The sequence below is a fragment of the Fusarium falciforme genome, chromosome 1 (assembly GCF_026873545.1).
Source record: "Fusarium falciforme chromosome 1, complete sequence".
Classification (NCBI taxonomy): domain Eukaryota; kingdom Fungi; phylum Ascomycota; class Sordariomycetes; order Hypocreales; family Nectriaceae; genus Fusarium; species Fusarium falciforme.
The window spans coordinates 4,820,091-4,844,079 of NC_070544.1; the positions used below are offsets into that span (position 1 = coordinate 4,820,091).

At 53.9% G+C, this 23,989-nt stretch overlaps 8 protein-coding genes across 8 annotated transcripts; 5 read left to right on the forward strand and 3 right to left on the reverse strand.

The window, feature by feature from the left end:
* Nucleotides 1-1,047: 1,047 nt before the first annotated feature.
* Nucleotides 1,048-3,119, reverse strand: NCS54_00136100 (F-box domain-containing protein; the record flags this gene model as incomplete). The annotated part of the gene is made up of 3 exons (XM_053146990.1): nt 2,960-3,119; nt 2,217-2,900; nt 1,048-2,162 (listed from the first exon to the last, which is right to left on the reverse strand). The coding sequence occupies exons 1-3, from the start codon at nt 3,030-3,032 to the stop codon at nt 1,048-1,050; spliced, it is 1,872 nt and encodes a 623-aa protein (XP_053002965.1). The 5' UTR covers nt 3,033-3,119.
* Nucleotides 3,120-4,249: 1,130 nt separating this feature from the next.
* On the forward strand, nt 4,250-6,938 carry NCS54_00136200 (Hypothetical protein; the record flags this gene model as incomplete). The annotated part of the gene is made up of 4 exons (XM_053146991.1): nt 4,250-4,270; nt 4,328-5,293; nt 5,336-6,368; nt 6,421-6,938. 4 exons carry the CDS (start codon nt 4,250-4,252, stop codon nt 6,936-6,938), a joined length of 2,538 nt encoding a protein of 845 aa, XP_053002966.1.
* Nucleotides 6,939-7,603: 665 nt separating this feature from the next.
* On the reverse strand, nt 7,604-7,944 carry NCS54_00136300 (Hypothetical protein; the record flags this gene model as incomplete). Its single annotated transcript, XM_053146992.1, has 2 exons — nt 7,604-7,727; nt 7,775-7,944. The coding sequence occupies 2 exons, from the start codon at nt 7,942-7,944 to the stop codon at nt 7,604-7,606; spliced, it is 294 nt and encodes a 97-aa protein (XP_053002967.1).
* Nucleotides 7,945-9,046: 1,102 nt separating this feature from the next.
* NCS54_00136400 (NAD(P)-bd-dom domain-containing protein) lies at nt 9,047-10,261 on the forward strand (the record flags this gene model as incomplete). Its single annotated transcript, XM_053146993.1, has 4 exons — nt 9,047-9,066; nt 9,131-9,144; nt 9,200-9,391; nt 9,444-10,261. The coding sequence occupies 4 exons, from the start codon at nt 9,047-9,049 to the stop codon at nt 10,259-10,261; spliced, it is 1,044 nt and encodes a 347-aa protein (XP_053002968.1).
* A 1,536-nt stretch (nt 10,262-11,797) lies between these two features.
* On the forward strand, nt 11,798-13,967 carry NCS54_00136500 (Hypothetical protein; the record flags this gene model as incomplete). Its single annotated transcript, XM_053146994.1, has 4 exons — nt 11,798-11,840; nt 12,019-12,196; nt 12,261-12,426; nt 12,510-13,967. The coding sequence occupies 4 exons, from the start codon at nt 11,798-11,800 to the stop codon at nt 13,965-13,967; spliced, it is 1,845 nt and encodes a 614-aa protein (XP_053002969.1).
* Nucleotides 13,968-14,831: 864 nt separating this feature from the next.
* NCS54_00136600 (Hypothetical protein) lies at nt 14,832-15,385 on the forward strand (the record flags this gene model as incomplete). Its single annotated transcript, XM_053146995.1, has 2 exons — nt 14,832-15,239; nt 15,296-15,385. 2 exons carry the CDS (start codon nt 14,832-14,834, stop codon nt 15,383-15,385), a joined length of 498 nt encoding a protein of 165 aa, XP_053002970.1.
* Nucleotides 15,386-17,272: 1,887 nt separating this feature from the next.
* NCS54_00136700 (Hypothetical protein) lies at nt 17,273-18,070 on the forward strand (the record flags this gene model as incomplete). Its single annotated transcript, XM_053146996.1, has 1 exon — nt 17,273-18,070. The coding sequence occupies one exon, from the start codon at nt 17,273-17,275 to the stop codon at nt 18,068-18,070; it is 798 nt and encodes a 265-aa protein (XP_053002971.1).
* Nucleotides 18,071-20,449: 2,379 nt separating this feature from the next.
* NCS54_00136800 (Hypothetical protein) lies at nt 20,450-20,887 on the reverse strand (the record flags this gene model as incomplete). Its single annotated transcript, XM_053146997.1, has 1 exon — nt 20,450-20,887. Exon 1 carries the CDS (start codon nt 20,723-20,725, stop codon nt 20,450-20,452), a length of 276 nt encoding a protein of 91 aa, XP_053002972.1. The 5' UTR covers nt 20,726-20,887.
* Between the last annotated feature and the right edge of the window lie 3,102 nt (nt 20,888-23,989).

The following is a 23,989-nucleotide window of genomic DNA, read 5'->3' on the forward strand; positions in this document are numbered from 1 at the left end:
GCTAGAAACCGTCTATTTTCTTTGGCGCCTCCGCCGAGGACCTGTCAAGCGTCCCCATCGGCATCATTGGTCCAGGGATGCCGTCGGAGCCCCGTGATTGGTCGCCCTGTTATTCAGAGGGCACCTGAACTGGACCCAGTCGTGGACCTTGGCGAGAAAGGAAGCGAGAGAAAGCTTCTGCGAGATGAGATTTGGAATTTACAAATCTTCTTTTCTTTACCGATGGATCTCGTTCTAGTGGTTTTACCGTCTTTTGATCCTTGAAAATCCAGAGATGGTGAGTGAATGTGGAGAACGGCAGCTAATGCATCCCGAGACAAACCAGAGATGGACAGATGCAGATACTTTCGAACTGACTCATAGCGTTGGATCGAGTTGGGTTGAGATGCAGCATGTAATCGGTCATTCTTTCTATCAATAGACACAAACTGATAGACAGCACAGCAACTACTGTACTTCTCCTCATCCTCTCTATCCAGTCAACTCCTCCTCGACAATCATCACCATCAACAAGCTCATACGCACTCCACTCCTCCTCTTCGTCGGCATCACCGCCACGCCCTGCATTGGCCACATCCATCTCGCAGCATGCAAGCACCCTGCGCCGCATATACTCTTCTAGCCTGATGCTTGCTTCGAGTCCCGTCGGTCGGTCGTTGGCCGCCGCGCCCTTACTCTTCCGAAGCTGTCAACCAACTCTTTGTGCTTTGCCGCGCCGCCGCCTCATCTTGCCCTCCTCCTCGACGTGGTCACTCTATAGAGTAGTGATCCTCATGGAGTCGTGTGAGGTAAGCCTTTGGTGTGCATCCAGACACATGAGCAACTTGTCAGAGGACCTTGCCCTCTCCACCGACGATCGCTCGCTCGCTCTCGTCATCGGCAACACTCCACTGGAACTTTCAAGGGTCTTTGCCCTGCAGAGTGAACTGTTGATCCCATCATTGTCCGGTTATCACACATGCAGATGAAGTAAAAGAAAAAAACCGCTCTCTTTTATTATCCTGGACCCTTAATGCAACCTGCAGCATCCACCCCCTCCCCTCATCGTCACTCTGCCAGCCCAAGACCTTGCACGAACCGTGCCTCGTCAGCCTGCCGTTCCAGAGCCTCCCGCATCCGCTGCGAATACACCCGTCTCTTCTGCTCCTCCTCCGCAGCCTCCCCGGCCCTGTCCTCGTCAAAGTCCTCCGGCGCGAAGAGCGGAGCCCCCGTGAAACTGATCATCCCCAGCTTCTCCCCCGTCCAGAACAGGACGTTGTCCTCGTTGGGCCGGTCCGGCTTGGACCGGCGCTTGGTCGACAGGATCTTGCGCGCGAGGTCGTCGGAGCCCGGCATCGAGGCAAAGAGCGACGCCTGCGTCTGCACGTCGCTGTGCCCGATCTTGATCCGTCGGCACTCGGTGTATCCGTCCCTCTCGAACCACTTGATTTGCCCGGCCCCGTCCGAAAAGGCAATCTTGGTCCCGTGGTTGATTACCGACAAGATGATGGACGAAGCCGCCGTGTAGCGGTTCTTCATGGTAGAGTTTTGCTGGACAGGCCCGTCGCTTGACAGGTCTACAGACCCCAGGCCATACAGCTCCAGAGAACCCTTGGTCTTGTACTCTCCGCCGGCAATCAGCGTACGGCCATTCTCAGACGTCTTGCACTCTTCAACTCTCTCGGCCGAGAGCTCGCCCCGACGGCGTACCTCGTGATCCACCGTAGAGAAGGGGTAAGGCAGGGCTGCCAGGCTGGAGAGCCTCGATCCCGAGTAGATGGAGCCCATGATCTTGGGAAACTGGCGTCGATCGTAATGCAGAATATTGGAAAACCGTCCCGACACGTAGATGTCGTCCGACACCATCTCATCGCCCGCCGGCCGGGGCAGGTGGAGAATGCTGGTCGGCGTTGGCTGAGACAGTGAGGCGTACGGCGGCAGTGGGTTTGGGTCAAAGATGGCCTTGAAGGGATTATCTTCCTCCAGGCTGCTGCTACCATCGAGACGCTCCACAACCTCATCGTGCACCTTGGATGGTGCTCTAAAGTCGTGTAGATGGATGCCCAATGAGGTGCCCACGGTCAAGGGTACTCCGTCTTGGATCTGTGACAAGGTTGTGATGGACCACTCGAAGGAATCTCGCTTGACTACCTCAAGACGGTTGAGATCGACTTCGATGAGGTCTGGTAGAGTGTCAGAAAGATCAACGATCAACAGTTAATGGGCGCGGCACTTACGACTCTGCACAGCAAAGACAGCCTTGTGGTTGCTGTTGCTGACGCTAACACACTCTGTGACACCCGTGTCGATCTTCTTGGACCGCCTCGTGTTCTGATCTCCCCGGCCGTCAAAGAAGAGAATGTCGGGTCGGCTCGTGGCCACGATTCCTCCCCTTTTCCCTCGGCTTCCGTTGACATCCCACAGGCAGACGGACCCATCATCCAAGGGGGAGACGGCCAAGAGGCTGCCAAGGCCGTCGTCTCCGTTGTTTGGGTTGTAGAGGGCCATGCCCCTGACCTCGATGAGGTGCTGCAAACCGCCAACTCTGACACGCGGCGTCTCCAGCCAGTTGACACATGTTGGGCCCTGGCGTTGAATGTACTCGTCATACCACGAGACATGCTCACCAGGGAATGCTGGGTCCCAGTTGGCCATATCCTGGAGGAACTTGAGATGCACCTTGGCCGGCCGAGGGGGTTCATCTGCGTCTGGGAGTAGATCATAGTCGCTTACATCTGGGTCTTTAGCCTTGCCCAGCTTGGACTCGGCAGAAGTAGCAAAGATCTTCCGGCGGTTCTGGAGAAAGTGATACCATGGTGAACGCTCGAAACAGTGGCGTTTCCACAGCTCATGGTCAAGACAGACTTCTCTGAGTCTGCGTGAGACGAGTTGAAGCCTGGGTAGGTTGTGAGGTTCGAGATCTAAAGTGCCGGCGTCAGCAAGTTGATAGCGGGGTACTGATTCACGGATGGCAACTCACAGCAGAGGATCTGGAGCAGGATCTCATCCGGGAGCCCGTCCCAGCGGCGCTCAGGCTGAGTGGGCGAGGCCATGACGCAGGCTGCAGAGGAGCTCGGAGAACTCGGAAGATGGCAAGGCAGTCGAGGGAGGACTCGAATCGACGAGAGAAACGAGAGTTGGGCTCGATGACAAAGTAGGCAGGGCAGACCAGGCTGAATGATGATTTGCGGGCGGAAGTGCGGGTGTTCCTGGGTGTGTGCTGGGCCTAGGTTGAAAAGGCGGGTCAGGTCGACAAGGGTTGCAAGAGTCGCGATAAGCGATGGAGATGGGCCTGGTCTACGGAGAAGTCAATTAAGCGACCTCCGCTTACTTGTGCCTATCCCAATGCTACAGAGTATTCATCTACAGGCTTCTTAACGACTCTAGTCGCCAGATGGCGTCTGATGGCTCAGTCTCAAGAGGTCCGTCTCTGCCATCAATTGGTCAACCACGGGCATCCATCTTGAGACGCGGGGGTTAGAGTCTTGGCCCGGTTCCCCGCTTGGACGATCCCTTCACTCACAGACTCTCTTTGTCTCCTACAATGGAAAGAGGCTTCAAGTCGGGGCTTCTCTTTCGATGCTTCCGAGACATGGAACTACTATGCCCGTTTCAACCACCACTAACAGCCACAGGGCCATGGGCGCTATGTGGCGTGCTAGGCCCGGATATCTCATAGAGGCTCTGCCAATAGAAGCCCTCGCCAACTTGCCATCACTGCCAGCCGTCCATCACTGTCAATGACAACTTCATCAGTTCTTTGCCAGCTGCCAGGCCACAACCCGTTTCTAGGGCAATAATGTCTAAAATACCATAGCCCTAATCGATAGGACTTGCTGGCGACGCGTCTGCCTTAGGATGCCACACTTTTTCCTCCCGCAATAACAAATCCCCCTCCTCCCCAAAACATCCCAACACCCTCACCTTTCCACCTCGCAAAACACCATCCTCTGCATCGCATCACGGCAACCACGGTTTCTCGCGCACCCTAGGTGTAGCTTCAACTAGGGCATTCGCTTCTTATGAACGCTCTGGTTGGCTGCAGCTTCTAGGCTTGCGCGATAATCCTATCGTGAGCGTTTCAAAGGCTCCTCAACACGTTCTCCCTTCATCTCCAATCAATCCTATTTGAACGACCATATTCAAAGCACCGGCAGATACTATTTGTCACCATCTTCAAAATCATTCCACTATAAGCACGACAGGGAATCTTTGCCATCGTTTTCAAGCCCACGTCACTACAAGCACGCAAGTGCCTAAAACTCCAATCATGAATCCCCATCACGAAAATGTAAGTTTCCACCTATCCATCGACCCAGGCGAGGCCGCGGCATGCTAAACTTTATAGTCGCTCCTCTCACCCAAGAGTGATCATTCGGGCCGAGGTGCGCGGCATGGTAGTAACACCACCGCTACCTCAGTCTCCTATCACTCGGACCCCTTTGCGAGCTCTAATCTTGATGAGGATGTTCAAACCAAGGACTATTCCTATGTCAAGTCTCGTACTCCCAAGAGCGAGACTCCTCGCCCTCGTGGTTTCATCGATGATCACGCATCTCGGACTCCATCCAGCAACGTCAAAGCCAAGATGGCTTGCTTTGAGAGCCCCAACTCCTTCGGAGATGATCGTGATGATCGCGGTGATGAGCGAGCTGCTTCCGAGTGGGAAACAGTTGCTGCAGACGATGAGTTTGCATCGTACCCAGAGGTCACAACCAAGGCTCAGAGACGCCAGGGAAAGTCGAACTTCACTTCAACGACTCCCTCCAAGACTTCTAAGACTGACGCTATTGTGCACCCGCACATCATGAGCTGGGGTCAGCCAGCGGAGGCTTCTAACTCTGTCTCGCGTCGCGATCCCGTTCGCCAGCCGTCGGTGCGACCAGAGCAAGCGTCATCTCCGCGTTTGCGCACTTTCCACTCCTCTTCTAGTCTCTACAGCGAGCTGGATATGAAGGAGAGAAAGGGACACAAGCAAGCTCTTCACTCTGACGGAGCTGAACCTGACACGACTTACTGCGAGGGAGAACGAGCTGAAGACGTTCTGCAAGATGAGGACGATCTCCCAGTCCAAGATGGTCTGCGAGTTCCTCAGAATCAGGATACGCTCAAGCGAGCCTCTGCTATCACCACCAGCAGCCATGGCGACCCCTTTCACTACGACGGGGACAGGTACTCGGACTTTTTGCGCTCCTCAATCGAACGGGATGTGAGTGATGCGCTACACCATACCGGCAAAACTACCTATTCGAACTACAGCATCCCACAGTCCCCTGAGAGCCACACTCCCAAGGGTTATCCGCATGGTGGTCATGTTGGTTCCTTCTACAACTCTGCGGCTATTCGATCGGCCTAGAATGTCGACGAACAGGTAAAGGTTCCCGTCGGTCGACAGCCCGAGGAAGAGCCATCTCCTGAGCCCATCCAGGACCGCCGACTGGACGGCGAGATTGTCACACTGCTAAAGAACCGGACCGAGACTCAGGCGGGTACCGAGGCCGATTGGCAGACTGTCACTACAGAAAATCACCCTTACGATTCGATGCGCCAGGAATTCCATGATAGCATCGCCAAGGGTACTGGAAGCAGTCTTGCTGATGTTTCCGACACGACGGAGCGTAACCATCACCTTTACGAGTATGGGTCCATGGACAGAATCATCCAGCATCCTTCTCGCGATGTCAACACCGGATCCTACCGTGTTCGCAACGACAAGCCATCCAGACTCCCTGTCCTTGTTCCTCAGGCTGGAGGACGTCCCGGGCTCTTTGCTCAGAATGCGACTCGCAACTTGGTTCAGTCACCTCCCAGAACCCCTGCATCCTTGGCAGGCTTGTTTCGTAAGGACGGACATGGACAGACTGCCAAGCGTCGAAGTCTTCTCCTGGATGAGGAACGCCGGGACAGTTACCAGACCCTCAGTTCGGATGCAGGTGCTTCCAAGGCTCACGACAATGGTGAATCTTCCGACGCCGACCGACTTTTCAGTTGGCCCCGAGTCAACAAGACCCTCGGACGGGAGCCTCCCAAGACTCCGCCTACTATCTTGGACAAGCCACTGTACAAGCGCGACTTCCAGGAGGGAAGAAAGCGGACACACGTCCCTCATGATGCTTTTCTCAAGAAGACTGAGACAATCCACATGGACCTCATCAGTCTCCCTGAGGCAGCCATGCTCCAGCGCTTCCGCAGAGCGCGAGGTGAGGAGGACCACACTATGACTGGTGCTGCGTTCGCCGCCAAGAAGGGTCATGGAAGCATCAACAGCCCCCTCGGCAGTCCCAGCTCGGCCACTTTTCCTCTGACGCCCACCTCGGGGTCTACTCTCCCACGCCCTGCTCCTGCGCATCATCCTGAGCGTGCCAACCACAACGGTTTGTTCCGAGACTGTAAGTTGAAAACATACTCACAAACTTGAACTATATGCTAACTCGCATGCAGCGAGCGAGCGTATTTCTGAGATGCTTATCCCGTCTTCTGCTATCCTGGGAAGCACCGGGACTGATAGTCGATTCGGCACCAACAGAGGATGGTGCGGTGACAACATTCAGCCCTTCAACAGCTTCAGCGAAGATGAACCAAGATTCAGACGAGGCCCCGCCAGCACCTTTGGCAGACGATCGGACAATGGACGCGGTGACCGCTCGGGCGTCGAACTCGTCGACTTTACCTGGGGTAACGTCCTCCACCGTCGCCAGCAGCCTGACGACGCTGAGGACCACCGACAGAAGAGAGTCTTTGTGAGCATCGTCATCTTGACAATCATGTTCCCCTTCATCGGTGTGCTTGCGATCCGGAACAAGCTCGACGCCATGATTCCCTGGGCCACCGAGGGAGAGATGCACACTCTCACCCCGACCCAGCGCCGTGCTCTCAAGTACCTGCTTCTGGCTCTTGCCGTTCTGTACCCCGCCCTTATCACCGGACTTGTTGTCTACTACGCGGTCCACCGCCGCTAAATCGGAGAGAATCTGAGAGAACGAGAGTTGTATGTATGGTTTCGTTTTTGGGATTATCATGACACAATGCCTACCCAAGCAATGGGGGCCAGGCGGCAAGGCCAGAGAGCATGGGCATACAACATGCCCAGTCAGAGAGAACATAGGCCAGACGACATGGCCGAAGAGAACATGGGCAAGGTGACATGGCCAGATGGTATGGCCAGATGACGTTGACCACATAACATGGGCCAGAGAATATGGGCGTGATGATTTCACAGGCAGACCCCATATACACGGATCAAGTGATGGGGTGAGAACTGGGTCGTGAGATATGGATGCCCTGGAGAGGCCTACTTTCGGTTCTTTTTTGATTGTATGATTTACCACAGTTGCACATGGGGACGCAACATGGGGGACGCACATGGGAAAGGAGGCCAGCCAGGTTTCGGTTTTTTTCTTGTTGTACGGATTTCTTTACTATGAATGGCCACACATGGGGGGGAGATGGAGAGGATCGGGCTTATCCCGAGAATTATGTACTGAGTTGGTCTAGGGCCCATAGACGCGCAAGTTACCAGACTGCCGACGCATTCTCGTTCCCGGATGGTGATTTTCTGCGATCATCTTGTCGCAAGTTGTGTTGGTTTCTCTCGTTTCATCAGCTCCAGATGCAGATCTCATCCTCACTTCTTGCTATCAGAGGAGGAGGTGTAGGTGTTTCCACTGGGAGAAGTGTAGGTCGAGTCACCCTGGCCGTTGTTGTAGTAGGTACTGCCATTGGGGTTGGAGTAGTAGTACGACCCATCGCTGGTCCAGTGTCAGTCGGTGTCTTGAAGATCAAGAGAGAGACCTACGAGTTGGAGTAGTGGTACGAGTTAGAGTTGGCGGCACTGCTGCCGTAGTCTCGGGCGCAGTAGTGGTTGCCCTGAGCTGGCGTCAGTATCTTGATCAAGATGGGATAGGGCTGAGATGGACGTACCTGTCTGTTGGTGCCGGAGCTCTTGTAGGTGTAGTTGTCAGGCATGATGACTTGCTTGTGTTTGTGATGAGTTGTGGGAAGTTGTTGAGATGCCTAAGACTGGTGAGTGTTGCGGAGAGTAGAAGATCACTGTGAAGACGAATGAGTAAAGATGGATGTGATGAAGTAAGAGAAAAGAGCGGAGGGACAGTCTGGGGGACGTCGTCCCTTAAGTAGCCATGATCCTAAGACGGTAGACCCTATCCCAGTGAGGGGAAGACAGGTCATACCAAGCGGTGTCTTGCTCGGTATCAGCAAAAAGTAAAGACAAGCCCTCGCTAGGTCCGGGCGGTTTCTATTTGCTATCCCTCGCGGTTTGGGCTTGATGCTATCACTGGCCCCGCCTGGAATGGGGGCTTGAGCTAGAGTTCCATGGATGAGCATGTGGTGCTTGGTCGGTCATTGCGTGCGTCTGGGGTGATGATTGTTACTGTTGGCTTGATGAGTGAGATCGTGAGGGTTTCATGATGACGGAGATGGTGTTGGTTGTAAATACCTAGATGCAGATGTTGCTAATGCGCATTGTTGTTGACAACAGGGTAGACAATTGAGCACTTCGTATTGATAGACAGGGGCCGTCATGTTATCAGATTAGCATTTGATAGCTCCATCTTGGGAGACATGTACTGTACTAGCCAGGTACCCCAGCTCAATCCACAAACCTGATTGTCATGATGGCATCTCTAGGGTAATCAATCATCAACTTCAACTTCATCAAGAACCAACATTTCTGCATCGGAAATACCGTCCCGAAACATGCAAGCATACCTTTTCGGAAGCGCCCCCTGATCGCCAATCACCTCGTGTGGTTGCAGCCAATACCCGCACCCCAGCACGACATCATTGGAAGCATACCGTCATTGATGTCAATCCCGCTTACCAAGCTTCCCCACTGTGGGAAACTTTGACGTTGGAATCAAGTGATGAACGACCCTCAATTGCACCACTGATTAGAAATCGCAGAGGAGTAGAATAACATGTGAAATGGTATAAATTGTACTGTCTCGCTCGTCTTTGGCCGTGTTTGTGTTTCCAAGACAACACTCTTACCCCTCATCCACCGTCAGAGGACTGCTCCAGGACATCAAACCGCAGCAACAACATCAAGATGGCGCCCAAGATCTTCCTGTACGTGTTACCCCGTTGCTTCTAGAAACTAAGAGTCACGAATACAAGCTGACCTGCTCCCTAGAACCGGTGTCACTGGTGTGTCGCAGAGAATCAATCATTGCGTCTCGGTTGCTAACTGCTCCCACCACAGGCTTCATCGGAGGCGCTGCCTTTGCTAAGATTTACGAGAAGCACCCGGACTACGAATACAAACTCTTTGTTCGTAGCGAAGAGCGTGCCAAAGCTGTCTCTGAAAAGTACCCCGACGTCAAGTTTGTGTACGGTGACCTCAATAGCACCGATGTGATCGAGAAAGCGGCTGCTGAGGCCGACATTGTCATCCGTATGAACTACACGCTTGTGACGTCGATATCTCCGACTAACATTGAGTTTAGACACAGCCGAATCAGCAGACACCGTCTCTGCTGCTGAGGCAATCGCAAAGGGCCTCGCCGCTGGCCATACAGCAGACAAGCCAGGATACTGGATCCATCTGTCGGGTACTGGTATCTTGACCTGGTACGACTTCGATAACAAGCGATTTGGCGAGGGACCTATCCCTGAGCAAAAGTACAACGACATCGACGATATCGACCGTCTCCTAACCCTACCAGATTCGGCTATGCACAGAGATGTCGACAAGATCGTTCAGGGAGCCAACTCAGATGCTGTCAAGACTATCATTATAGCTCCTCCAACCATCTACGGAACTGGCGGCGGACCTGTCAACAAGCGAAGCATCCAGGTTCCCAACCTCGCCCACGCGAGCCTCCAACTAGGCTACGCACCTGTCATCGGGGCCGGCAAGACGGAGTGGGACAACGTCAACATCAACGACCTCGCAGACCTGTTTAGCAGATTCGTCGACGCAACACAGGACCCATCCAAGCGGAGCAACCCCGAAATCTTTGGCCGCCGCGCCTACTACTTCGCCCGGGGCGGCCAGCACGTGTGGGCCGACATCGCGGCGTGGATCGCCGACGAGGCGAGGCGCCAGGGGTACGCCCCGGACCTCAAGACAAAGTCGGTGCCGCTCGAGGTGGTGTCCAAGCTCGGGCTGGTGTCGGCCGAGTCGTGGGGCGCCAACTCCAAGGGAGAGGCCGAGAGGGCCAAGAAGTATCTGGGGTGGGAGCCCAAAGGGGTGCCGCTCAAGGAGACTATTGCAGAGGCTGTGGCGCTGGAGGCAAAGAAGCTGGGCTTGACGGCCAAGTAAGATGTTCTCTGACGAAAAGGACCTGTTGAATCCACGGATAGGAATATGGTCTCAAGTTTGGTGGTGTCTCAGGGCAGGGCGTTTAGAATACCGGTTTTCATCATTGTCTTGTGAGATACTAAAATTGCAGTGAAGCCTCTCTTTTCCATCCACGAATAGCTTGATGGAACCTCGTCATCTTCGTCTTGTGAGATACTAAAAGTGCAGTGAAGCAACGGTCTTGCGCTGTTTCAACATCCATGATATCTTCATGTAACCAACTCTTGAGTAGATTTAGGGAAATATGACTGCACTCTCCGACAGAAATTGCATGAATGATGACCCTGTATCATTATCTTCCGTCCTCAAGCAAGTCTCGAGTGACCGAGTTGTCGGGCATGCCCTTCATTCGCCTTTGGCCCATCTCTGTTGCGGAACCTTCCTCGGAAGCCTGTGGCGTCCGTTGACTCGTTGGACAAGTCGTCTACGTCGAACATTCGAGTTCAACTGTCAGCAGCTTCATTAGTCTAGTGCCTAGAAGAACTCGATATCAAGGGTTATCTTGTGGCGGCACATCTGACAATTTGGCTGCAGCCGTTGACTCGGAGCGTTTCCTCAACCAATAGCATTAGTCCAAAACCCGACCAGCATGATTTTTTGCATACAACCTCTCAAGAGGCAACACAGCCTCCACGAGTCAGAAAGTCCGTTGTGTCGAACGTTATGGTTGCGAGCGAGTAAGTTAGCCAAGGCTGGCTGCTCCTAGCCGCCCGCGGCTCCGAAAGCGGCAATTCGATCACACACACACAGCCTGAGGAAGCGACTCGCTCGCTACTCGGCGTTGCCGTTTTAGCCTAGGTTGTACTGCAGCAAGTAGTGATTGCCATCCCGCATGTAGGGAGAGGGGAAGAAGAAAAAAAATTGGTTCGAGATGCGGCTAATCCGCTCGTCGCCACTGGGTGTATGTATGTCTCTTTGTTGAGGCGACTGGGAGTCTCAGGCGGTGCTGTCACGAGAAATGGGGGTTCAAGAGCACTAGCCACGCACAAGTACCTACACACAAAAAATAACAAGAAAATATACATAATCATGAACTTTTTTGCCCGTGATTCAGTGACCGCACAAGACCTCGTAGAATAAGAACCTGGTTGACAAGGATGTCCACTTCTTGCCACAAAAACAAACCATCTCCGGCTTAGAATTGCCTCGTCTCTCATTTCTCAACCCAGCCCAACCACAAGCGCCCTTTGACAGAATCTTTCCGTTGCCCCAGGCGCCGCAACGACGAGAAAAAAAAAGAACTGGAGCCCTGAAAAACTCAGAACTCAGGCGAGGGGTCTATACCCTAATAGGCTTAGTGGAGGGGATCTCTGGCAGCCCAGCATAGCCCCACCCGGCAGAAAAAAAGTTCACAAGCCCAGGGCCCCTCCCGAATTTATTCTCAGCGCCCGCTCACAAAATCTGGTTGGGAGAATTTCTTTCTCGAAACCCCACGTTCTTCCTCTTTCCCTTCATCCTTCTTCCCTTCTTCACCAAAAGCCTTTCAGACTAGACAAAATGGCGGACGAAGTGTATGACGGTGCCATTGGCATTGATCTGGGTGAGTCTCTGATGTTCAGTGTTGCTGCTGTTGTTGCCGCTGCGACGTCGTTGTGGTGATTTGTGCGCTCGCGATGCCCTCGTTGGGCGTCAAAGGGTCAAAATCACACACAGGCTCAGCAAACACAGCGAACACGCAAAACTCTTCTACTATCGATGCTAACAACGTTCCTTCACAGGTACCACCTACTCCTGCGTTGCTACGTACGAGGGTACCAATGTCGAGATCATCGCCAACGAGCAGGGTTCTTTCACCACCCCATCTTTCGTTTCCTTCACCGACAAGGAGCGTCTGATCGGTGAGGCCGCCAAGAACAACGCTGCCATGAACCCCCGCAACACTGTCTTCGATGCCAAGTGAGTTTTTGCTCTCGTTCGATCCCCGCGAAAAAAACACCCTCTGACTGAAATTTTCCCTCAGGCGTCTGATTGGCCGTCGCTTCGACGACCCTACCGTCAAGAAGGACATCGAGTCTTGGCCCTTCAAGATCATCGATGACAACGGTGCCCCCAAGATCGAGGTCGAGTACCTCGGCGAGAAGAAGTCCTTCTCTGCCCAGGAGATTTCCTCCATGGTTCTCACCAAGGTAAGCCAGGCTGCCCCTCCATCAAATTTTCCCCGCCCCCGCACTAGCGACGCTCGAGCAAAAATTCTGACCCCTCCAAACAGATGAAGGAGATTGCCGAGGTCAAGCTTGGCAAGAAGGTTGAGAAGGCCGTCATCACTGTCCCTGCCTACTTCAACGACAACCAGCGACAGGCCACCAAGGACGCCGGTTCCATCGCCGGTCTCAACGTCCTCCGTATCATCAACGAGCCTACTGCTGCCGCCATCGCCTACGGTCTTGGCTCTGGCAAGTCTGAGAAGGAGCGCAACGTTCTCATCTACGATCTCGGTGGTGGTACTTTCGATGTCTCCCTCCTCAACATCCAGGGTGGTGTCTTCACTGTCAAGGCCACCGCTGGTGACACCCACCTGGGTGGTCAGGACTTCGACACCAACCTCCTCGACCACTGTAAGAAGGAGTTTAGCCGCAAGACCAAGAAGGACCTGTCTGGCGATGCCCGTGCTCTCCGACGTCTCCGAACTGCTTGCGAGCGTGCCAAGCGTACCCTCTCTTCCGGTGCCCAGGCCACCATTGAGATTGACTCTCTCTTCGATGGTGAGGACTTCACCATGTCCATCACCCGTGCCCGTTTCGAGGACCTTAACGCCAAGGCCTTCTCTGGCACCATCGAGCCCGTTGCCCAGGTTCTCAAGGATGCCGCTATCGAGAAGAGCGCCGTTGACGAGATCGTCCTGGTCGGCGGTTCCACCCGTATCCCCAAGATCCAGAAGCTTCTGACCGACTTCTTCGATGGCAAGAAGCTTGAGAAGAGCATCAACCCCGATGAGGCTGTTGCCTACGGTGCCGCCGTCCAGGCCGGTATCCTCTCCGGAAAGGCCACCTCCGCCGAGACCGCCGACCTCCTCCTCCTGGATGTCGCCCCCCTGTCCCTCGGTGTCGCCATGGAGGGTAACATCTTCGCTCCTGTCGTTCCCCGAGGAACCTCAGTCCCTACTCTGAAGAAGCGAACCTTCACCACTGTCAGCGATGGTCAGCAGAGCGTTCAGTTCCCCGTCTACCAGGGTGAGCGTGTCAACTGCGAGGACAACACCTCCCTGGGTGAATTCACTCTTGCCCCTATCCCTCCCATGCGGGCTGGTGAGGCCGTCCTCGAGTGTGTCTTCGAGGTCGATGCCAACGGTATCCTTAAGGTGACTGCCACCGAGAAGACCTCCGGCCGCAGCGCCAACATCACCATTGCCAACTCTGTCGGCAAGCTCTCCACCGATGAGATCGAGAAGATGATCAGCGACGCCGAGGCCTTCAAGACCAACGACGACGCTTTCCAGAAGCGATTCGAGGCCAAGCAGCAGCTTGAGTCTTACATCAGCCGTGTCGAGGAGATTGTCTCCGATCCCACTCTGTCCCTCAAGCTCAAGCGAGGCCAGAAGGAGAAGATCGAGAACACCATCAGCGACGCTATGGCTGCTCTTGAGCTCGGCGACAGCTCTGCTGAGGACCTCAAGAAGCAGGAGCTCGCCCTCAAGCGCCTTGTTACCAAGGCCATGTCCTCCCGATAAATGCACAATACTGCTGAAAAGGATGGCAGCCGTGTAGATGAACGGGTTATGGATGATGAGCAATGAGCCAGGCCACCCTCGACGCCTCACGAGGGACATAGGCTTACGACTGGCCGAGGAGGTTTTCCTTTGTCATTACGGTAATTGGACAAGGATATACCGAGGCATTTGAAAAGTTCTGCATGTTTGTGTTCATGGGTCGATGGCAACGATGCCGCGCTCAGGCCTGGGCGGTCATGACATGAGAAGCTGCATGGGAAAAGCGAAGGCGGGTGCGGGCTCACTGGGCCGGGGCCCCCGATGAGTGGATGAAGGCCTGTGAATTTAAGCATAGACTCGGTAGAATGGAAAAATGGAATGATGCCTTTTTACCAACTTCATTTTTGTTTACCTGATGCTTGATGTGATTTGTGCTGTGTAATAACTGGCCGTTGCCCATGCGAGATTTGATCCATGGTGTTGAACAAACCAGCAAGATGTTAGTGCCTCAGGCAGCACACTGCCCCATACTCCGCCCCACAACCCGCAGCCTTGGTAACCGTCGCTTCAACTCCAGCTATAAGCTGGGAGAACATAGAAAATCAGGAGAATGAAAGACAGGGCCAGTAGAACTAGAAAATTACCGCAGAGACAGCCAAAATGCACCTCTTCCCTCCAAAATGTGCTCCCGCCAATTTTCTCTTCACAACAACCTCATCAACAACAGAGAGGACGAAGCAGCCCCCGAAACCACACAAAAGAGAGCCTTTGCACTCATAACACTTGCGCGCCCAAGCTCACCCTTAACTTCATTGTCTCTGCCTTTTTCCACCCTTACCGTCGTCTTCCTTGTTCCCGAAAGGCATTGCCGGCAACGGCACCACTATGGCGACGCCGCCACCTGATCAATCCTCCTACATTTCCTCGTACAACCGCATCCTCGCAATGAGAGAGCATCAAGCCGAGCAATTTGCTAAAGTGAGCAAATGCTTCGACCGCATCCTGAGCTCGAAGCCGAGTCACCCCGACATCCCGGTCGAAGAGCTGCAGATGATGTTCAGAGCCATGAAGAGAGAGACCGACGCGAAGCAGAGAGAGCTGAGAGACGAAATCGACGAGAATAGGCAGATACTGTCCGAGTTGAGTCCGCATCATCTTCAGGAGTTCGACGAACATTTTGATTCCCTTCAGTTTGAAGAGCAACTCAACCGCGCCGGTCAGGAGATATATGCATTGGACGACAAGCTGCGCGCGCTCGAACGAGGACCTGGGGTCGAAAGCTCTCAAATTGCGGTTAGTGTCGATGTCATCTGGACAAGCTTGGCCTCACTGTTATTAACGCTCAAAAGGACCCTGAAAAGATTCGCCACGACTTCAAGGGCATTGTGACTCAGACGGACACAAAGTCTGAGACGTCATTCACATCATCTAGCAACTGACCGAGGAAGTACGGAGTCATGGGGTGAATGCAGAGGATGGATCAAAGTAGGGAAACTGAATGGCGCGAGTTGAGACATGATCAAGGCTGGCCTGCTGGGGAGACAACGCGGGTTATGACCATCAAGGCCCAATGCTATACGGACAGTCAGAATCATCTTGAAAGATGAATTGACGACGTCGCAATATCACTGAAGGTCTAGGATATTTTGGAAGGGTCAACTGACGACGAAGTCGACTGTTGTCAGAGGTAGTTGGTCGACCTGGGCACTTGAACGGCTTTGACTGGGCTCCTGAGTAAGAAGAACCTGAAAACATGCACACGCACTTTGATGACCACATTGGTGACTGCATTGGTGACCATGACCGACCGCTATACTCTCCATGGAGTTTAGGTAGGGAGCAGGCGGCGACGATTTGTCAAGATCGTATTCGCTATATGTCGAAGGCACGGTCGTGGTTCCGATCATGGTCACAACCTGGAGGTCAAAGTCAGAGTTATTATAGGTAATACTCGTTATGGTAGCTATGGTCGCTATGGTCGCTATGGTCGCTGTGGTCGCTGTGGTCGCTGTGTTCGCTGTGGTTATTTATGAGCGTGTATGAACGTGTTTGGGTCATCTTGGACTCATGGATTGTAGTATAAAATAAGAAGAATCTTAGGATAAGAATCGTATAAATCTATCATAAGTTAGGAGGAACTTAGTATATTTTCCTCCTAAATTCAGATGATCTTGCTACAAGATATATTATTCTATCACTTTATGGCACCTATAATAGGGCTTAAAGTATCTTAATCAATATCTCAGTAATACCAACAACAAAGGCTCTATACCCAAAGCCTAAGGTCTCAATGGGCTCAAATCAATAAGGTTTATCCACACAATCATTGATAGCTTCAACGACGCGCTGAAACCAGCGCTGTTCATAATGAACAGCTTGCATCTTGACCAGCTGAAGAGGTTAAAATCCCCTTCACGTAGCCGCTCTCCCCTCCAACGTCAACCTTCTGATCACCCTTGCAATTCTCGACCACTTGAGGAGGTCAAAATCGCTTCCATTATCCTCGTGAGAGGAGGTTCAACCACAACCAACAACAACCACAACCAACCAGTCGTTCCTGGAGTCGGCGTCGGAGTTCTGCAAACCTAAAAAGTGTCGGCGCCGGGGCTCGGCGTCGGACTCGGCGGCAGATGGAAGTCTATAGGTTCAATTGATCAAACCCATTCGGTCAAATGCATGATGCGTACATCTTGGCTCGTGTGAATGTGCGAATGACAGTAATTTCAACAGTAATTTCAACAATAAACTATAAAATATATAAATTATGCTGTCGAGCATTTGCTGAGGCACATGGCCGTCTCCATCCATGTCGAGGGCCCCTGCCGCTGACGTTTTATCCACTAAGTGCAAGTCTGTTATTTGATTCCATTGTGCCGCGATCCCGCGCGTCTACCAGACGCCAACTGCCAAGCTTGCGTAGGATAAAAAAAAATAATGAACAAGACAGATGCGGCCCGAAGTTGAGTTCTCTCAATGTCCACTACTACGATGGCCGTGGAGCTCTGTGAGCCCAGAGAAGGGACTTCTCGTGCATAGCTCGCCCTTAGGTAACCTAACGTGGGGAGATGCTGGGGACCCCAACTTGTGTATTTAGCCCGCTTCCACCCAATCGGCGACTTGCATCTGACAACTACATGCTCGCCACATGGTTCAGATCGAACGGCTTGCCTTCTTGATCCAAGATTGGAATCAATACTAGGCTTCTTAATTCTCAAGTTACCAATTGACTCTTGGGCACCAGCATGTCAACCGCCCTGTTCATACGAAACTCACCTAAAGCAGAGGCAAAGGAATTGTAGTCATCGTCAACTCTGAACTGAGTCATCATGACAAGCACTGAGGCGAACAACCTCACCATCCTCGACCTTCCTGTCGACATTCTGAGCCTCATCCTCCAGCCTCTCGTTACGAGCGAGACGCCGATACAGCTCTGCCCATGCACACCATCGCCCATCAACCCAGTGTCGGTCCTCCTCTCACACCCAGCACTGCACGCCATCGCGACACCGTTGCTATATGCGAGCAACGAGTTCGTGCTCGATGTGACGGGTCCTCATGCGCAACACATCCGCAGGGAACTGCTCCAGACACCCGGATCCGATGAGCGGCTCCCCGGCCGGGCGGTTCTGCTGTCGACCCCAGACGCGTTGCGCAGGGTGGCGAGAATGCAGGTGCGGATAGACCGGCTGAGGGGGTGGGTGGGGGCCGGCGTGGTACCGCTGCTGGCAGAGCTGGCGGTTCAAGGAGGGCTGGACCACCTCACGGTGTGGGTGCGAACACCCGGGGAGCGGAGGGCGCAAGTGCAGGCTGCCCCGAGAAGGAAGATGCCCGGAGAGGAGGGGACAGACCTGGACATGTTTGCCCGGCCGCCGCTGGAGGGGCTGCTGAGGGTGTTGGCGGACCCGTACCTACTGTCTGCGCGGCTGTGGGTAGACGCGCGGCACGCAAAGGCATGGTGCCGGTTCCACGCCGGGGGATGCGGCGCCGCGGCGGAGGGTTGGACCGGAGGTGGAGCCCGGGAGCCGGCGGATGCAGTGGAGATTGACTGGCGGCAGATTCTCCGGGTGGTGGACCCGGAGAGGAAGGACATCGCTGTGGCAGTCAAGACAGAACGAAGATGGTAAATGTCGCTGCTCAAAGGTATCCTCGATGCACAAGCTTCAGCTGAAGCCGATCTTTGCTTGTTTCACTTTCTTATGGTGTATGGAGAGGCTGGCCACAGTTGGCTGGCTGAAGCAGAAGTGTGTGTACGTGGCGTCTGAGGACGGGCAGCGGCCAGAGACGGCATATTGGAAAGAGGGTGTGGAAGGAGTATTAGTTACGGATTGCTGTTATTCAACATGGGAGAGTGGGAGAATGATAGTCTATCTGAGAGATGTGTTCACATGTAGTATGCAGAGACAACCCGAGCTTTACAGATAGGGTTGATGCGATTGGCAGCGATAGATCTGCTCCTATGCTGAACCGGTCCTTCTCGGCATCGATCTTCCAACCGCATTCCAGAGTGCACCAATCCTCCCTCATGTCTCTCCCTTACTCTCAAGCTTATTTGTCCCGAGACAACTCACCCTCGCATTCCAATGCGTATATCTCACACGTAGCCACACCCTCTGAAACCATGGTCCTACCTAGCAGCAGCGACGATCCAGAACTTATCTCGTCCAGTCAAGACTCGCCTTGATATCCCCGAGGGCTGCCATCTCGGAACCCCGAGCCAACGCCGCCTCTCCGACCCTCCCGCTGTCAAGCCACGGTCTGGGATCATGGGCCGCGACAAGGCGATGACGTCTTTCACTCTGCCCCCAATTGACTTTCAGAGTTCCCCTTCTGTCCGAGATTGCGTCTCTCAGTGGTTGAATTGGCAGTGACATTCCGGTCCCCCGCAAAATTATCCAACGCCCAGAAAACCATCACCATCAGAAGAAAATTGAAGAATCGCAATCTCGGTCCTTTCGGCGTCGTTATCTCCACGTTTCCCATCCTCTCTACTGCACGCCACCCCGTAAACGCCCACAAGCAAAAAAACGGTCTTCCCCCTCCGCCTGGGGGAAATCAGAACCCCCATGTCCCGCTCCTCCTAGCCCACAATAAGCTCTAATGGACAAAATAACACAGGCAGCCATAGAAAATCTGCAGGCCTTCATGCACGTCTCGGACGCCTCCCGAACTGCTACGTAAACTACCGACAGCGCGGAGCAACGAGGGAGAGCTTCGAGACCCCTACACCCAGACATGGGGGCAGATTGGCGCGCGTGCTCTATACTCTATAGGTTCTCGCTCCAAAAGTGCGCACCCTTGCTCGAGAGATGCGACCTCACACACACTGACCGGCCTCCTCCGGTCTTTATGGCACGTTTTTAATCTTTGGTGTCGCTTTCTCATCTTTCACGTGGCCGGAATCAGAAAGAAGAAAAAAAGTAGTTCATCCTTTACGCCGGCAATGGGGTTGTGCAGTAAGATGCACTGCAACCCCCCTTTCACTGGGCAGGTTTCCCCGGCAGTCTCTTAAGGTGCCGCGAACTTGTCGCAAGTTGATCAAGAGGGTGCACGTAGGAGACAGAAAAGAAGCCATGAAAAGTGAAGAAGGATAGAAGAGGAAAGCGACGGCGCAACCAAGGCAAGCCAACAAGACTAGGGCTGGCGTGCTTCGATCTGCCTTCTTAGCACATGACGCTAAGAGCTCGAACCTTGACCTATGAGCCTCTAGTAGTTGAGTTGGTTGACAAGTTGTGCATTGTCACAATAACACCCGCCTATACCGCCATATTTCATCCGGGATAGGAGTGCCGTGCTCACAACTCTTTCCAGGCACCTTGATGTTCACACACACATGCACATTGATAGACTTCATTTTTTGCTTGTTTCGGAAAGGACTGGAATCATGATTTGCCGCTACCAAAAGCTATGCAAGATTATCCAATTGCCCAAGGGCGAAGGAAAGAAGGGGATAGAGACAATGAAGCCCTCCGCCATCTCTCCGCCCGCCCTGAAATTTTTCTTCTCCTCCTTCTCCTCCTCATCCTCTTGGCAATGAGTGTGAAGCTCAAGGTAGGAAAGAAAACAATAGAGATGCACAACAAAACCCCAAACCTCGCCCTCCTGATCAGCCTCTCAAGACTACACACTGTTTTTTTCTGTTCATCTTCTCGTAAAACAGGATCCAGACCAAAGCCGCCCACCTCAATCCTAATCCCGTTTCATATCATTCCGTTTCATTTCGTTTCGTTGGATTTTTTTCCCTTCAGCCGAGCTGCAAGCTTCGTCGCTTACAGCCCACCCCCCACCATCTCAGATGGGGGGACTTTTTTTTTTCCATCACTTTTTTTAGTAGTTTTTAGTTCAAATGTTGTTGATAGGCATAATGCTCTCTCGAGAGCACAAAGTCAAGACGTGGTGAATCGAAGAGATAAAAGAATCGCTGCGCTATCGTACTGCGTCGCCGGCCTGCAAACAAGGCCGCCTCTGAGGAGCCTGTCGAAGAAGCTCGTCACATGGCTTCGCCTTCAGTGGAGGATGACATCGTGGAAGTCGGCCTGGTGGTCATCGGCGTGCTCGCCGTAGTGGACGGGGCCGAGCTTGAGGATGCGGTAGCCGTTGGAGCTGCTGGAGCTCGAGGATCCGCTGGAAGATCGTCGAGGGGCAGCGGGCCTGGCGTGCGAGCGCGAGCTGGTGACGGGCTTCTTGGGGTACGAGGGAGAGGTGGCCGGGGCCAGCGAGAGGAAGTTGGACCGGGGAGCCGGGGTGAGAGGGAGGAACTTCTGAGGAGGAAGGCCGGACATTTTGATTGAAAGGTGGTGTTGGCGAAGAAAGTTTAGAAAGATATAGAATTGTCTTGTTTGTTGTTGTGAGATGTAGCTGAGGTGGGCGAGACAGCTAGATCGTTGTTTTCCTGAGAAGGCAGAGAGAAGGCGAGGCCTGTTGTTTGGTTGAGGAAGAAGAAGAGAGGAGGGAAGCCCAAGATCGAGGGGAGGGACTCGTCCCTTTATGCTCCAGAGATTGTGTCCATGTTGTTCTATTGTTGGTGTTTGGGGGCGTCTCCGTTGTCCGTCTCATCCGCCTCTGCACTCCATCCGTAGCCGCCATCCACAACCCACATGATACCCCCGGCCGACGGTCTCCGCACCTCTGTCCGTAGCTCCAGACCCTATCTCTCTATTATTGTACGTACCGTAGCTGCCTATCTCTACTCTGGCGTAATGCGAAACTAGTCTGTCGCAGCTTGACGACATGTCCCGTCCCTCCCGTCCCTCCTCCGGCAAGTGGAAGAAGCTCTAGGATGAGCTGTCTCTATCGATACTCACTCCTCCTCGACTGCCCGCGTTCCAGCTCATTCGTCATGATCGAGCGCGTGACTGTAAATCAGGTTGTCGTCACAATCTTGGACAGCCCATCCCATCGCCACCTCGCCTGTGAGTCGAGTCTCCCCCGGCTCATGCCTCTCGGCCGTCACGATACCTCTTTGGCCTCCACTGTAATTCCGTGCTTCTCGGACGGAGCATGCCAGCTCCAGCTGCCATGACGGCGGACTTGGCCGCACCGGGTGCCCACCCGGTCCTCATTGCTCGCTTATTGGCCACCCCCGGTTTTTCACCACCTGAAAAAAAAAGATGGGCAGGTCCGTAGGAGCGTACCGTACCTTCCTTCCCCTACTGCACCGCGTACGCTTGCCCACTCACACTCCAAACACTTTGCAAGCTCATCTCCGCCTGTCAAAGGCATCCACTACCAACCACCTACTGAGCCAGCCAGTCCAGCCTAGCCCAGTAACTCCGGAGGGAGGCTTGCTCGTCGTCTCGTTTCTTCGCGGTAGCTTTCCACCGAGACCTGCTCCTGCTGCGCGTCAATGCCACTGCACGTGGGGGTTTGGAAAAGTACGGACCGGTCCATGCCTCCCTGATGCTCGCTCGCAGCTTTCTGTCGCTCATCTCGCAGCACGCAGCCGCCCCTGTCGACGCGTCGTGTCTCCCTTTGCCTCACCATCACCACCACCATCTTCAGCATCGTCAACCACGGCTTGGCCCTGTTCGAGAATCACGGGAATCTCCACTTGCGGCTCAACCCCAAGGTTACATGCCTGCCTCTTCCCGAGTGACCGTCCTTGCCCGACTCCATTGGGTCCCGGCTACAACAAGGGAATATCTCGGAGAGTCGACCAGGCCAGCGAGTCTTGGACCTGGGGACTGTCAAAGCTCTGCAGATTGCGGGGAACTGCCGCCATTCGTCATTGCCTCCCTCCTCCCATCCGCTGTCGACAAGTCTCGACTGTCAAATCAGTCTCTGCCAGGCACCGGGCCCTCTAGTTTCTTGGTCCTGTCTGGGCGCCCCTCTGCTCCCTTCCACCACCTCGCCTTGCATCTGCCATTCTAGCCCAGGCCAGCCTATCGTCGTCATTTCCCGACCTCACTCGCAATCTCTTCTCCACTGCTGCCACGAGGCAAGCAAAGCAACGTGCAGACCAGACACCGCGAGTAACCGGGACAGGCCTCTCTTTGAGTGGAGCGCTTCGCTTCGTCAAGCCCGCAACTGATGCATCCTACCGGCCTCCGGCTTGCCTCGACCTACACTGATTTCGCCTGTGACCGGCTTATCTCCCGGTGCACACACACACGCAGCTTTTCGATCCCATTCTACCGACCGTGGCGCCAGGAAAAGGTCTGCGTGTCAGCATTGCTTGTGTCTCGAGCCCTGCTGTACGCCTCCAGTCAACAACAAATCCATGCTCGATCAAATGCGTTGTGGCAAACTCGAGGGGCAGCAGAAGACACCAGACCGATCCAGAGTCTCAAGCCTGCCTCGTGCCCAGCATCATGCCACTGTTAAATCATTGTGCTTCTTTCATCTCCTTTCTTTGTCCAGAGCAAAAATTTTCGACCCAACAAGCCACTCAAGCGGCCACTGGAGACCTCCTTCTGCCCGAGACGCTCAAATCTGCAGCTAGGTGGGCAGCGAGCAGCAAACCATCCATCGCAGCGTGTTGGTCTGCTGGTCAAGTTGATCATCGGGAAAAGGAGGGTAGAAGTTTGGATGGCACTTGATTAGGTCCCGTTCTGATCCCGCTCCTCCCGCTCCTCCCGCTCTCCATGCCCACCCATCCCCTTGACCTCTTTGCCCTCTTAGTCTGGAGACTAGGTCTCGAAGGCAAAGAGCCTCCTCATGACGCCCATCCGTTGTCATGGGACTGTCCTTTATCAATGCGAGCAACCGACATTCATCAAGTTAGCCGGTACAAGTGTCCTTCCCTCTTTTCCTTTCTTTTTCTGACGCCTCTTTGCTCCTCGCTTTTCTACCATTCTTTTGTCGTTGTTGTTGCTGCTGCCCTCCTGACCCCTTAGGCCGCCACTGACCAGCTCACTTTTCCTTGAGCCGAATGCCTTCATCTCTCGTCATGTGATCTAGGCTCGGCTAAAGAATGGTCTCCAGATCGAACCGTTCGCCGAATTACCCTTCACCGAACCTTCACCGGTTTCGGCAGACTACCCCCGTACAGACCTTGGATGTCTTCGCTCACCCTGGTCAAGCTGGGTCGCCTGCTTTCTCAAAACTACGCCCATGCCAAGATCGCGGAAGACCTTTTCCCTCAACCACGGACCGACTTGAACGGACTGACAGCCTCCAAGTGGTTCGCGAGCTGTCTCCGCTTCGGTCCGTAACCTTTCCTATCAACTCCAGGGAGCCCGGCTTGCCAGTCAACATCTCGGAGATTCTGTGGCGTAATCCAACCAACCCCAGTAGGCAACAGATGGTTCCGGCCAGAGTCTGGCCGCACGAGAACCAGGCCATTGGCATGACGCTCGTGCTCTAGTTTCCAGAAACCAGGAAATTGCACAAACACCACTGCAAAGCCAAGGAGAAGTCACCTTTTCGATACCCACAAACTTATGCGAGGGGGGCGAGCAAGAAGCGGTCGGCCACTTGACACCACGCTCCGCGTCAGCATGTTCAGATCGAACTCCGAGCGACTCGTCTAAGCGGCACTCGACGCCCCCTCCGTTGCACCTTTGCAACCCAAAGTCTACCCTTTACCATCGTTTGACGCCATGTCA